Source organism: Callorhinus ursinus, unplaced genomic scaffold (assembly GCF_003265705.2).
Source record: "Callorhinus ursinus isolate GAN/ISIS: 27379988/994484 unplaced genomic scaffold, GSC_fseal_2.0 scaffold1, whole genome shotgun sequence".
Classification (NCBI taxonomy): domain Eukaryota; kingdom Metazoa; phylum Chordata; class Mammalia; order Carnivora; family Otariidae; genus Callorhinus; species Callorhinus ursinus.
In genome coordinates, this window is record NW_027397063.1 from 17,402,876 (window position 1) to 17,419,262 (window position 16,387).

The window sequence follows — 16,387 nt, forward strand, 5'->3', positions numbered from 1 at the left end:
AGAACCATTTCAGTGATTATCTTGTTTTCATTTGGGACAGCTGTGTACACAGGGCCTGGCCCAGTGAAGGACGTGTTCTCGACCACCAGTAGAATGACTGTGCTTTTCATCACTGACAAGCTGTTGGCAAAAGGGGGATTTAAAGCAAACTTCACTACTGGCTACTACCTGGGGATTCCAGGTATGTGCACTTGGGATTACCCGTTGCATTGTAACTTTTGGAGCAGAATTATAAAGGCATATAGTATTTCAAAGCCTATAACAACTTCAGTGACTGCGTTCGAATATACTCATTCTTTGTCATCTTATCAGAGATTTTCTTCCCTCCTTTACATCTGCATAACCACTGGCCTAAGTCAGTTCAAAGCAGGAATCCACATCATTTTCAGCAGGTTTATTTGCTCTTCTATGGGGTGTAAAGTTGTGAATTTTGTTCACTTAAGACGGCCATTTTAAATGTTAAAAAGCGGGTTACTTGGCACTATGAAGAAGGAGGACGATATGTCAAGTTCCATTTGCCAAAAGCATTTTCAAAGAACAGCAGGGAGTCAAGAAAGTGAGCTGTTTGGATTCCAACAACATCCAATTAAAAAATTAACATCATTAAATTCTTAAAGACAGCCAGTATAGAACTGCTGCCATGAAGGGTGAAGGAATTTGATGCTGGTACTCCTGGCATGCACAACCTTCTCACCCTATATTTTTTATTATACCATAACATAATCAGCAGGAAAAAAATTGCCTGCCCACTCATCATGGATATATCTGTATCTCTATACATGTAGATAGAGGATATGATATAACTCTTTGCATTTGACATTCTACAGAGAATTTGTGATCACTTGGACAATGATTTTTCTTATACTACTGCCCCTCCCTTGATTCTCTCTTGGTACAAATATGTCAGGAAGACAGAATACATGTCACTTCCTTTATATGTCTTTCCTTTCCCTAGAAGACTGTGTGGTCAGTTTGTCCTTGGCTAGAATATCTAGGAAGGTGGTAGGGTCAAAGCATTGATCTTCATCTGGCCTGTTATCTCGGATCCAGCTGTACAAATATCTGTTCCTCCACTCACAACTAGCCTATACTTCTGACTCTATCTCTTAAAGTTGTATGCTTTCCTTCTGCTTTACTGCAAAGTTGATCTGTATCTTGTCTAGCCTTTGGCCATGAAAATAAACCACAAGTATTATGCAACCTACTTAGGTAGAAGTAAGCGGTAGCCCAAGCAACTAACCTGCCCTTCTGGATTTCATGATTAGTTTTAGAAACAGCTACTTGTGACTTATAAGCAATAGTGACATGTATCAATCAAAATATCCAATTAGTGAAATAAGCAAATAAAATATTAAGAGCTATGATCAATATATAGTATAAAAAATAGGAATAAAGTCTTTGAGATCTACTAAAAATTAGATATTATCTTAAAATACAGTACATAACAAAGGAGAAAATGTAGAAAATGACGTGATTTAAAATTATTTTTACTTTATAAATTAAAACTTTATTTTAAAATCATATTTATAATTATTTTTCAAAGGAGTTAAAAAATATAGTGACATGAAAGTAGCAGTAGATGTTATATATTTATGTAAGTATGTGTTTATAAATATATATTGTATGAATATGTAATATATATATTTACTTTATATATAGTTAGGAACTAACTTAGGAAAGAACATATCACTGCTTTGAAAAATATTAATCAAGACAATTTTAAGACCACCATTTTGTTTTGCTTTTGTTTTCAGTTTCAAAGTTTTCATTTAAATTCGAGTTAACATACAGTGTAATATTAGTTTCAGGTGTACAGTTCATTGATTCATCCCTTACGTATAACACCCAGTGCTCATCACAAGTGCCCCCCTTAATTCCCATCACCCATCTAACCCATCTCCCACTCATCTCCCTCCATCACCCCTCGGTTTGGTCTCTATCCCTAAGAATCTCTATGGTTTGCTTCCCTCTCTCCCCTTCTCTCCCCCTCCCATATGTTCATCTGTTTTGTTTCTTAAATTCCTCATATGAGTGAAATCATATGGTATTTGTCTTTGTCTGACTGACTTATTTCACTTCACATAATACTCTCTAGCTCCATGCGCATCATTGCAAATGGCAAGATTTCATTCTTTTTTATGGCTGAGTAATATTCCGTCACACACACACACACACACACACACACACACACACACACATATACAAATACCACAACTTCTTTATCCATTCATCAGTCAAAGGACATTTGTGCCTGATGTTTATAGAAGCATTATCAACGATAGCCAAATTATGGAAAGAGACTATCATTTTTGAATCAAGCTACTGATTCTGTTTCTTGGAAATTTTGTTGCTACTGATTATACTATAATATCCATGTTTGTCTGCCAATATTTTATTCCATTTTTTTCTCTTTGTGGTGTAACTATTATTTTAATTTTAATTTCATTCAACATTTGATTTAATTTAAGTTAATCATTTGGTTTTCTGATGATACCTTTAAAATGTAGATCAATAATGGACATGGATGAGAAAAATTTGATATATAATATTTAGTTTTTCTAAGATAAAAAAGACTTTGGATGTATATTGTTGATAAAACCTAATTGGTACTTACAGTTACATAGAAAGTAAATGATATAATAAAGAATTTTGGTTGATAATAGAAGACACAAAATGGCTTCAGCATTATTTTTATACCTAATATTATGACTTCTAATTTTTTATTAAAAATTAATATTTAACTTTAGCTTCTGATATCTTGTTGAACACCTGCACCCCAAAAATGATACTACAAATCAGTTGCCCCTTAGGATATTTGGAAAACCGTGGTCATTTTCAGGCAGAGGAATCTCCTGCTGAAACTCTACCACAACCAAATTATTCTTTCTGATTTGATTAGAGGTCTTTGTTAATGGCATAAAAGGCACAGTTTTTTGGTTGATAGCATACCTATTCAAACACTCTGGCACCAAAATATCCACATTTCTACAAAAATTGCTGCACAGAAGCATGATCAAGAATGCAAAAACAATAGATAAAGAGATGGAAAAATGTGAGAATCTGCAATGGGCATGAAGGAAAAAAAAACACCAAGCCACAATTTGAAAATAATAAGCATTCCCAAATGAAAAGAACCAGTCAAAACTAACAGTGAAAGGTATAAAGGGGGAAAAATTATATATATTTTCTGGATCTGATTAAATGCCTAAAAATCACAATGTCTTACTGCTGTCTATAAAAAATTAATAAACAATAATCAGTGTTATAAAATTTATTTAAATTTTTAAGTTTTAAGAGGAAAATTTTTGACAAATTCCTAAACAGAATAAATATAATAATTTTCCAAATGTCTTAAAAATCAGATCATCTTTGGGGCACCTGGGTCACTCAATAGGTTAAACATCTGACTCTTGTTTCTGATCACAGCCCAGTGTTGGGCTCCACACTCAGCAGGGAATCTGCTGGAGATTCTCTCTCTCCCTCCCCCTCCTCTCTCTCTCAAATAAATAAATAAATCTTTAAAAAAAATCAGATCAGTTTTATAGATTACTAATTTCATGATGAATACTTAAAGACAATATAGTGATATTTCTAAGATTTTGTGGAGAATTAAATGTATGGGCATCAATATCATCTATATGGCATCTGTCATCTATTATTTGAATGCAAAAGAATTAATTCTTCAAAGTATCTTAAAGTAGTGTAAGAAAATACCTAATACCTACCTGCTGGAAAAGAGGACTTCCCAAATTTTTTCCAAGAATGATGTCATGAAAAGGGCTTTTGAAAAAAGTATTATTTGTTTTAAATCACTATATTGTACATCTGAAACTAATACAACAATCTATGTTAACTATACAGGAATTAAAATTAAAAAATTAAAAAACAATCTGAATTTTTTAAAAAAGGAGAAGAACTGAATATTTTTTTTTCCAAAAAAGATATAGAAATGACCAAAAACTACATGAAAAGATGTTCGACATCACTCATCATCAGGGCAATGCAAATCCAAAACACAATGAGATATCAACTCATGCCTGTTACAATGGCTATGGTTGAAAAGACAAGTAATAAATAACAAGTGTTGGTGAGGATGTGGGGTAAAGGGAACCCTCGTATACTATTGATGGAAATGCAAACTGGTACAGCCAATATGGAAAACATTATGAAGGTTCCACACAATTTAAAATTAGAACTACCATATAATCCAGCAATCCCACTTCTGGGTGTGAATCCAGAAGAAATGAAATCAGAATCTCGAAGAGATATCTGTACTTCCATGTTCATTGCAGTGTTATTTATAATAGCCAAGATATAGAAACAACTTCAATGCCAATCTACAGATAAATGGATAAAGGTGATGTGGTATATTATAGTCAATGGAATACTATTCGTCCATGAGAAAGAAGGAAATCCTGTCATTTGTGACAACATGGATAAACCTTGAGGCTATTAGGCTAAGAGAAATAAGTCAGAGGAAGACAAATACTACATAATATCACATAGGTGGAATCTAAAAAAGCCAAACTCTTAGAAATGGAAAGAAAATAAATACATACATACATACATACATAAATACATAAAAATAAGAAAAAAGTATATTTGTAAAGAAATGAAGATGAATTATAAAACTAACTGAACTAATGAGATAAAAAACTAACTCTAACTAATAGGCAAATGGATTTTTTTCATAAATCCAAACAATTGGAATAATTATTGCTCATCCTACCATCTGCAAAAAAGAAACCATTTTGACACAAAGTTTTAGAGAAATGTAGGTCTTTTTAAAAAACTTAAATGAGAACAAAGGAAAGAGGTGGAAAGAATAGATCACAAAAAGGAATACAACAATAAATCTCTTCCAACAAAAATATTACAGTTTCTGGTTTTTAGTAGATTTTTATGAGATAAATACAACACAAAGGATTTTGAAAAAGCAATTCTATTCAAGGTAAAAGCCTAAAGAGCACAATCTATTACTTCTAACACGAAATAGATCCCAAGTTTTTGCTGTAGAGGTTGTTCATATGTGTTTACCCATTTGCTAGATTGCAACTACTATGATTTTATTATTCAAGAAATAAATCATTTAGAGAGAATTCCTGATTTAACCTGGAATGGGGGCTTCTATGACCATCACTATGTGGTGAATACTCTGGGAATGTGGTTTCCCAACCCTCCTGGACACGGGACAGGTATTGCTGTGAAGTAGAAAATGGAGTGAATGAGTCGTCATCAGCACAGTCTTCTCCCAGTGGGATTTTTACACCAAAAGACTGAAAAGCAATTATAGAAACAGGGAATTGGCAGTGGAAGATAATCAAGCTGGTAATGGAAAGAGAGATTGAGCACACTTATCTGTTTATATGGTGCCCTGCTTTGAGGATCATTTTAGAAAGAAGTATAAAAGAGATATCACAAATCTTCAGCATTTATGTGCTTCATTTGTCTTCTGTGATATTTTAAGGGCACCTTCCAATGCATTCAACTGAAATATAAAACAATTGTATAGCATATTTTTGTATCTCCTTTCCTTATCCTATTTTTAGCATTTCCTTGTAAATTAAACTAGAGCATATGAAATATAGATTTATTAAGATCTGTCTCCCATAAACGTCCCCTCATTGCTCTTTTCTGATACTCAGGGTCTTAATTTGGAATTCAATTGTGCTTATCAGGCAACTGTGGAAGTGGCAGCTGATTACATTTAGGGGTTTAGAGCCCTCCCCAGATTGTGTGGCATGTGCCTTAGAGATCAATTCAGTTCCATTTAAAGCCAAGCATATGTTGACTAAATGAGGCAGGGCTACTGGAGACTTCATAAAAAGAAGATGGGAAAATTCAATTCTTAGCAATATTTCTTCTTCCCTCTCACTATGAGCATAAAATGATCGGAAGTAAGATTTCAGAGGCCACAGAGAGCTACACTTCTGGGTTAAAGACTTCTTAATGAAGCTGAACTGCTCTATGTTGCAAAGAATCAGAATCCAGTTCATGCATGTAAGGAAAATTTTGGAAGAGTTTATTCACCCTTTCTTCAGAATTTATCATTTCTACTCAGTTAAGGAACAAGAGATCATTTTGCCCCATTCAGCATTTTTTCATTGAATGCATCCATTTTATAGAAGCAAGTTATTTTCTTTTCTAGATTTGTAGGGTATAACCTCAACAGCTTCAGGCCACAGCACAAAAATAAATTACAATCTTCAGATCTTTATATATGTATTCACTCATACTTTCATTCAGAAATTTAAATTTCCATTCAGCAAGTATGTGTTTTACTAAATAAATATAGCCTAATAACACTAGTAAAAGAGTAAAATTATCAATTAACTTATCTATGATTAAATTCTTGGCACTGAGAACTCATTTTTACATAATGGTTTTAACAAGCTAGGAAAACAAAGTAATGAGATAATTTAAAAATAACTCATGGTGACTAGTATTCTCTATAAAGATATTTAATCATGGATATGTAATTAGGCTGTCAACTTTTTAAATAAATATAATATATATCAAAGTATAGACTTAAAATAGAATATACAAATACAAACACATGCATACCTAGTTTTAAGCCTTCTTGCTTTTTAAAGGAAAATTAATAGTGAAGAGATAAAATATAAAGTCAGTTAAAATATTAATGCTTGCCTGTAGAATATGAAATTGTCTTCACCCATTTATCATCACACTAATCTGGTTAAAAACTATGTGTTTGTGAAACAAATTGATAATTACATTTATAAGAACATCCCTAACGGTGTTATAGTTGATATATGTAACCTACTTCTCTCATTGGGGTAAAGATTTGTAGAAACAATCAGGCCAACCATGTCTTCCTTAAAATTTTTTTTTATTAATGTGACTTAGATTTGGGTTGCAAAGTATAGAATATTCCAAAGTTAAAAATAAATTACAAACAGCTCCAGTTATTATTTTAAGAGACCCAGAGGAAAAGATTAAGAATGTTTTCTTGTTGTTTAGATGGTTATCTGAAGGGAACATAGCACAACTGGAACATGGAAGTAAGAATGTTAACTTAAAATATCAGTGAAAAGAATGCTTTCTAAGTGTTACTCTTTTTGCTGTTAAGAATATCATTCATGGGATGCCTGGGTGGCTCAGTCAATTAAGCATCTGCCTTCAGCTCAGGTCATGATCCCAGAGTCCTAGGATTGAGTCCCACGTCCGGCTCCTTGCTCGGCGGGGAGCCTGTTTCTCCCTCTGCCTGCCACTTCCCCTGCTTGTGCACTTTCTCTCCCTCTCACTCTGACAAATAAATAAAATCTTAAAAAAATGTGTTTCTTTAAAAAAAGATATTATTCATTAGCATTCAACATATTCATGTTGGTGTACCAAATATATTTTTTTAACCTGGCTCTCAGATTACACCTAAAACATAATAGTATTTATTCCCATTGGACAGTCAAAGAAACTAAGGCTCAGAAAAAGTAATTTATTTGCTAAAGGTTGAAAATAAACATAAAGAAAATGACTAAATTGCAGCTCAAACTAAGGTCGTAAGATTCCAGAGCTTGTTTTAGCCACATTCAAATACAAACAAGCATATTTTATCTTCATAATTCGTAGAATCAATTTCTGTTTTGTAAATCAGTAGAGTCACCATTAGCCAATCAATTGTCCAATTTAAAAAAATTTATTTCTTTGAAATCATACTTTTTAAAGGTTGCTTTATATTATGTCAACTCTGTTACTAGGGTTCATACTGATCTTTAAGGCATATTGCTCATTTAACATAAATTAACTCACTTAATGTTTAACAGATAGTACTGATTTCCCACTTTACGCCAGGCATGTAAAGATGAAGAAACAAGGTGTATGGATATTTCAGTTAGTAAACTGTATATTCAGTTTAAAGAATGGACTCAACAAGAGTGTAAACAGAAAAAGCTTTCTTTTTCTCCACCTACTTTATTTCAAATCTCCCTTAGGCCCCTGGATATTTCGGGCAGATCTCTTCACGCTCCCAGTTACGTTAGGTATTAAATTTTCTTAACTGGGTAATTAAGACTCACTTCTAAATATTAAGATGTACTGTCAAATACCTCATCAAAACTTTAATATCATCTAGTGCGAAGTTTCTCTTATCTCCCAGTCCTGAGTACAAAACTTAGCCTGACAACTTAAGGTAGAGGAGAGTAGAAATATTGCCTTTGACTCATTTTCCACCTTCTTTCCCTTCCATCATCCAATAGCTCTAGTGTCCGAGGAGAGGCAAACGGGAAAATTCTGTCACCACTGTATTTTTCTTTTGGCTAATAGTGGCTCCTGGCCAAATGCTAACTCTTTTGTAGAACAGAACTGTGGGTTATTTGAAGCATTCTTCTCCCACCCCCACCCCAGGACTACTGCACTGTTGGCATGAGTGGTACTCTTCCTAGACAATCTCCTATAGCCCTACTCAGCTCCTAATCCACCCCTCACCCCAGCTTCTATCTCTCCACTTTGTGTTGGAGTCAGCTGTCACTCAGTTATCCAGTGTCCATTGGTCAAAAGGAAACTCATGCACTTTTCCCACATGGAGAAAATGCAAGTTGTTTCCACTGCCACCCTCTCTCCTGGCCCCTAACTACCATCAAGGGAAGTTCCAGCCTAACTTCCGACTTTGAATTCATTATTCATTACACAGGAAGTGAACATAAATCTTTATTTGTACAGCTATCTGCCCACAAACTAAGAAACTAAAGTCACCACTTCCTGTGAAGTTATTCACTATACTTCAGTTTAGTCTGATATTTTTCAAAAAGCTGATTGTGAAATCAACTTATTTGGTTTGACTAGCATTTCTTATTATGGAATGGAATAAAATAAAATAGAATCAAATTCAGAATAGAACAGAACAGAATATGGGGCTCCTGGGTGGCTCAGTCGTTAAGGATCTGCCTTCGGCTCAGGTCATGATCCCAGGGTCCTGGGATCAAGGCCCGCATCAGCGGGAAGCCTGCTTCTTCTTCTGCTTGTGTTCCCTCTCTCACTGTGTCTCTCTCTGTCAAATAAATAAATAAAATCTTAAAAAAAAAAAAAGAACAAAACAGAATAAGCATGTTAAATTTAGTTACACACACATACACACACACACACACACACACATACACACAGGAGTTGAAAAAAAATCTGAAAGCTCCAGCATTAATCCCATGGAAGCACCAGCCCTTGAGATTCTTCGGTGTAAAAAAAAAATTCAGGTGGGGTGTGATTGATGACCTTCCTCCTTTAAGGCAACTCAATATGAATTGTTGTCTTGGAGCTTCCTTTACTTGGTGTGCTGGATGGGACCATCTTCCCCTCTCTCACTTGAAAACACTCTTCCTCAAGGTCATTACACAGTCTTTTTTTAGAAAAAACTCTTATCCTCTTTATATATATATATATATATATATATATATATATATATATAATATGATATATATATATATCTGGAAATAGGTGATGAGTATTGATTGTTGCTAGACCAATTTTTAGATTTTTTTTTAGTAAGTGTAGTATGGCTACATTTAGTACCTCTTTTTAGAGTGTAACAGTATTGATCAGTACTCTCAGATTTGGGGCTACAACCTAGATTTAAAACAACAGGAATGATTCCTTTCAAGTGCCATTACATTTGATAATCATAAATTGAGAAAGTCCATATAGAGATTAGTACAGTTCAGTTTTGAAACCACTTTAACATGAATTGTGTCTCCTTGAAAACAATATAATAGTTTATGAGTGATATCCATAATAGCTTTCAAAATATAGGTTTCCCTCTTCCTTATTTTTATCAAGGACTTTTGTTTCCCCATTATGATCATTCATGCATCATGTAGGGGAAGAAACATCAAGCCTCTACACACCCAACTACAATTTCCCTTCTCAGGGAAGCCAAATCCCGTGTGGCCCTCAACCCAGATCCTAATACTGCCATGTAGCTATCCCTCCCAAGCTACAATTAGAAATAAAAAAACAAAACAAAACAAAACAAAAACATGTTGAGGGAGCAAACCCCTCTGTCCCTGCACAAAACCCTATAAGATCAAACTGTTCCAGGAAACAGCAGTATCCACTTTCCTCAAACAATGAATATTTCCAGTAGGCCCATTTTTGCATGATTCAAATTCTAGAAACGAGCAACTACCTCCAGAACCGCTCAGTTCCTTCCTTGTTCAGTCTCTTCATTTTCCTTTTGTTTCTTCATATGCCAATCACATCCCCTTGACTCCAACCCTGATTTACTTGTTTGGAGCTCCAACTTTAAGCTCCTAACAAATTACTGCTAATGCAGAGTTTCCATTTCTTTGTGACTAGTTTTCCCCAAGTGACCCATGCTTTAAATGATCTCACTGTTTCCAGCCTGGTCCAACTTTGGTCCCGCCAAAGGACAACTTCCACATTTCTCTATAGTATAGGTTTGGGTGTATCATTTGTGTGGTGAAATCAATAGATCTTTTTATGCTTGTGTAACATTCCAGTGGTTGTTGCTTGTATGTTCATTTGGGGTGGACGAGTTTATTGAAGAAACTAACAGAGTTTGTGAGGGAGGGGTGTATCCCAAACCTCTTGGCCATCTCTTAGAACTGCTCTGTGCTCTGCTGCAAAGAAGATGCCTAAGGGTTTATCCACACTTTTCTCAAGCCACCTCTCTGGCTTTGACACTACTATTGCAGAGGTATCCTGAGCAACTCAGTGTATATAGTCTTACTTGATATTAAATCTAGCTCAACCATGCACTGGGGTAAAAGGCTCATGTGTAAAGAGGCAGAAACGGGATGGATACTACAGGATCATCTATTTGTCACCTCTTCACCCTATAATATTCTCTCTCCATAGAGCACTGCAAAGAAGACCATTTTCAGTGTAAGAATGGAGAGTGTGTCCCACTGGTGAATCTCTGTGATGGTCTTCTACACTGCAAGGATGGCTCAGATGAAGCACATTGCGGTATGTTCTATTTTTAGGAAAACCCTTTTGTCACTCTAGCCTCGTTTTTTGTCTATTTAAATGTAAGTTTAGTAACTTTAAGTCTAGGACAACCCATATTCACATAGAAACCATAAAATACCACAGAGAGACAATGGCCTGCACCAGGCCCTCTAGCACCGCCCTTAATGACTATGATGCCCTGCTCACTGCCTGCATATGGAGGCACCCTCATGTTTACTTAAACTATGCTAGACTTGCCCCTTTGCATTCTTGGTTCTTCAATAACTACTCCTGCTTTGTTGAGTCCTCAGCCTAGCCCACTTCCAGATCTCTATAACATAATGAACAATGGCTCCTTTTTCTATGTCTTGCTTTTATTTCTAAACAAATATTTAATGCTACTTATTATGTGCTATAACTGAGCACTGTAAAACAATCTTAACATAATAAGAATTAGCTCTTTTGAGCCATGAGAAACCTGAGGCTTGGAGAAGTTAAGTGGCTGCCAAAGATCCCACACCTAGTAAGGGCTAGAGTTGCCTTTTCAACTTAAGTCTGTCTAATTCTAAAGTCAGTGCTCTTACCTTGCTCAGAATAGGGAAAAAATGTAAACAATAACATTAACTTACAGAATTATAGTATGGTGTTTGTGGTAAAACTATCATTGCTGATGTTTCATCTGTTTGATAAACTCGCTTAGCTTGGCCCAGTCCCTACCTGGCCACTCATAGCATTTATACTATATCCAACATGCTTGTAAAATGGCAGGGAAGAAGATACCAAACAGCAAAAGAACAAGGCCAAAGAAAATAGTTTCTAGAGAAGAAAGTAGGGGGGAAAAGTGCTTAAAGTTGTTTCTGAACTTGAATTTTCCTTCTTTTAGAGATTAAGCTTGTAAGACACGCTCCTCACAAATAACTTTATTTTCTGTTTATTTGCTATACTGATATGCAGTAAACTTCCATATCTCTGCCTTTTCCATTTTTATAGATATACAAAAGAGCAATGTTAAGTCTACCAAATTTGTATTTCTCCAACTTAGGCCTTCTAATACTTTTAAGAAAAATTACTATCAATCTCTAAACTCTAAATGTTAAGAACATTACACACGTACTTTACTATTTTTTTGATAGATTGAGAGAGAGAGAGAGAGAGAGAGAGAAAACAAGGAAGGGGGAGGGGCACAGGAAAGGGGGGAGAAAGAATCTTAAGCAGGCTCCACCCCAGCACAGAGCCTGGTAGGGTTCAATCTCAGGACCCTGAGATCATGACCTGAGCTGAAATCAAGAGTCAGATGCTTAACCATCTGAGCCACCCAGGCACCCCAAAACATGTAGTTTAGAGCCCATTATTTACTTTTAACAACTTAGGTCAAAATGACCCTGTGTGTGATCGAATCTCTTTAGTGCGTCTTTTCAACGGCACAATGAACAACAATGGTTTGGTGCAGTTCAGAATCCTGAGCGAATGGCGTATAGCTTGTGCTCACAACTGGACCACCCAGATTTCAGATGACGTCTGTCAGCTGCTGGGACTAGGGTAAGTAATTCTACTCAGCTCTGTTTTAAGAGATTCTCAAACTATTTTATTGGTATCAAACTGGGTTTATTAAGACATTTAATATTTATGGAAGTTATAAATTTAGAAAATACATGTGAGCAAAAGGAAGAAAATAAAAATCTTGATTAACACCATTCTCAAAAACAACCACTGTTGATAACCTTCTTATAAAAATGATATAAACTAAGTATGTAGAAATACTGTATTATAAAATCATACAAAATATTACATTATGCTGTTTTATAGCCTACTTACACATGAGCATTTCTCATGTCATTAAATATTTTCTATAAATTATTCAAGAAAATGAAATATTCTTTGTTATGCTATATCACAATATATATATAACCGATCACAAGGGTCCTTAGAGAACATGCTTTTGCTATATCTTTGCAACATTTCCACAATAATTCCTTTGGAAAATCTGTAGCAGTATAATTACTGTGAGAAAGGGTATGCAAAATGTCAAGATTTTTTTGAAGAAGCATAATGAAAGTGATAATTCCATATTAATGATGCACCTAAAATTTATTATAGTTCCAGTCTGTCATAATATATTATATCAAATATCCAAGTTCACCATATTCATTTTTTACCTTCCCATCAATCTCAAAAGTAATGAAGTTTAAAATAGAAGGGAAGAGTAGTAATAATCTGCTTCTTTTAAGTTGTATAGTCAACTCTAACTCAGCATTCTGATCCTTTGGTATTCATGATTTGGGAGATTTAACCATATTAGATCATGGATGGTTATTTTATCACGTATAGCACTATATTATTTACTAGTTTGTCTTGTCATATTAAACCATAAAGTCTATAAATATAGGAACTATGCCTATTTTATCCATTACTGCATTGCTAACATTCAGACTTATTGTCTCAAAATATAGGTATTAAATAAACATTTGTTAAAGAAATAAATTATTCATTACATATAAATATATGTGCATATAAAATAGAAATATCTAGCTATCTAAATGCCCAAAGTTGTTCAACTATAAATTATTATCATTTTCCTTCTGTCCTGATGGGGAGTGATTTTCTAATCCATTCTAAAAATTTTGTATAAAGTGAAAAAGTCAACATCCACACATACCCTCAGCATTTGGCAATTATCTCAACTGTTCCTGGTTCATCAAAATCAAAGGTAATTGATTGCTTTCTTTATAAGGGGCCCTTCTTTTTAGCTGATTAATAATCATATAGTCTTCATGCTATACCCAGATTTTCAAAATTTATTTCAAAATGCTTATTTTTTTAACCAAAGACATATTTTCCACTAGAAATAACATTAATGCAGTGATTAGATCTTGGTGTAATCTATAATGGGCATTTAATTTCTAGTAGACTGGGAGAGTTACATTGTATATTAATGCCAATCTAGTACCTAACCACCACATATAGGTATTTTACCATTGGAAAATGTGTTGAGGTCCCATTCAGAGTGTCAGAAATGCCTCATAATTTCTTGCAATTTTAATTGAGAGTTTTCAACTTCCTTTACTTCATAAAATGCTGTTCATTCAGAATGTGAACTCCCCAGCTTTAAGTCTCATTCGAGTGATGTCAACCTCATCAGGAAAACAAATTCCTATAAAGAGCAAAGGGAGGATATGAGTTTTATCATCCATTATGTAAATAATCCTGAGGATTATTAACCAGAGACTTCCTGCACTTTATATATATATTATTGTTTTTATAATACATTATACCTTGTATTCTAACAAAAATTCTTTCAACATGGGAAACTTTGAGACATAAAGAGGCTTGGAGGAAGGTAAGCTGTAGAAGGAATAATGTTTTTTGATGAATGGTCAACAAAACATTGAAACTGACAGTTGTTTATTTATTCTCACTTCAAGTAAAGCACTGGGTAAGTGGCGATGTTTCCAGATTCCTACTTTAATGTTTATTTTAGTTCAATAGTAAGTCCATACAGGTGAGGCCCTAGGAAGTCATTTGCTTTCACAACCGAACTTGGTAATTCTTAGGAATTGTTTTATAGGCTCACGAATTTAGTAAAGAATAAGCTAAAGAGATTAGTAACTTGACCTTGTTTCCACAAGTGATGAATCCAAATGCCCTGAATGATGGAACTTGTGTTCCAATTCACCATCTACCCAAGCATCATTATATGGTTATAGACACAGGAGGTTTTTCATTCTGGTTGTGAATCTTAACTAAATAGTTTCCTGGAGGATATGTGGGGTCAAAATGAATCATTTACAAAGAACAAAATATCAATATCTTCACTGACAAGTTTTTAAACTTTGAATGAAATATATTGGGGATTCCTATAATTGCATGAGAGTATGTATTACAAAGGAAACATATATCTCTATTACTTTTTAACAGTTGCTAATATAAATGTATTATTTTGATTACTCCTGGATCAGAAATTTAAGCATTAGCAAAGATATTGTGTCTGTTCCATGGATGAGTAAAACATGGTTTTTGCTTTAAATATGGTGGGGACAGACACATAAAAATATAATGACAATGTAACATGATAAATACAATGTGCTAGAAGAGAACCACTCACTTTGGTCATGTCAGGGAAGGTGTTCTAGAAAACAGGTTGAGCTGAGTGGATGACAGGCAATCCCACACAACCGTGTACTATCTATTTACATGTTTCCCTCAACCAGATTTTACTCTCTAGTTCACTGACCTCATTTCCTATGAATCACAGTCCTTCCATCAGGAGACAGGGACAAAGAACTAGATTTTTTAGTGTGTATCAAGCAAATAGTACATCCCACTGCCTTAGATACAATATTTTTGATGAAGGTCAGGCACTTGCTTTCTTCAGAAATGAGTCAGGTAATCTCTGCAAAGACTTTAATCTTTGGGCCTGCACTTATTAAATAGTCTCCATAGTGCTCTAGTAATTGAAAGAAAGTTATAGCTTTAATGAGAATGTGTCTAGACTGGCGCATGGTAACTGAAAGAAAACTTAGTGAGTTTAAAATGATGTGTTTGGTACAGTGGAAAGTAATTTAGGAGTCAATTTATTAAAAAGGCACTGTAGTCTCTCAAGATTATTTATGCAGATAGGGTACAAAATGCAATTCCCCAAAGATTCTAGTAAATCATGTGAGGCAGATTTCATCAGCCTTCCCTCTTTTAAATGAAACATTTTCATTCCCTGCCATTTATAGCATGCATAAGTAAAAAAGTACTTTAAATAACACTTTCATGTCTCTGATCAAAGTATGAAAGGAAATATTTTACACCAATGCAAGGATAAATGTTAAAGAAACTTAGGGTAGTGATTTTTAAAACATTTCCTAGGAAAGCACACTACCTCATTACTAACCGAAAAAATGATCCATGTGGTTGACTTGCCTTGCTAAACCATTAAAAACTAGAAGTCGTCAGGTCTGTATAGCTTCACAGAATTTAGGAAATACTAATGTCTTAAAAAATAGAGTTGGTTAAATATACCCCTATTAGGCTGCTTATGAGGAGCTGCTGTTAATTTTTAAATTCTAGGGGCGCCTGGGTGGCTCAGTCATTAAGCCTCTGCCTTCGGCTCAGGTCATGATCCTGGGATTGAGCCCCACATCGGGCTCCCTGCTCCGCGGGAAGCCTGCTTCTCCCTCTCCCACTCTCCCTGCTTGTGTTCCCTCTCTCACTGTGTCTCTCTCTGTCAAATAAATAAATAAAATCTAAAAAAAAATTTTAAATTCTATAATAGTCCTACGCAAGATACCTTCAGTTCAAATGTCAGAAGCCTCAGGTTGAGTCTCTCATTCTCAAATCCAAAATAAGAAATGGAATTACTTCAAGTTCTTCCATTTTAGAGGTGTTTTGAAGTTGCTGGGGAGTGTGGGGGGGTAAAATGTTGTTTTTATAAGCCTTCCAAATAAACAGAGTATTAATGATTTAATATCCTCTATAGGCACCA

General features: G+C 34.6%; 1 protein-coding gene across 1 annotated transcript in view; it reads left to right on the forward strand.

Moving 5' to 3' along the window:
* Positions 1–16,387, forward strand: part of TMPRSS15 (transmembrane serine protease 15) — a 112,790-nt gene that overhangs the window by 62,856 nt on the left and 33,547 nt on the right. The window contains exons 17-19 of the mRNA XM_025885432.2: positions 41–181; positions 10,825–10,935; positions 12,324–12,456. Coding sequence (XP_025741217.1) covers positions 41–181; positions 10,825–10,935; positions 12,324–12,456 — 385 coding nt within the window. The remainder of the gene's footprint in view (positions 1–40; positions 182–10,824; positions 10,936–12,323; positions 12,457–16,387) is intronic.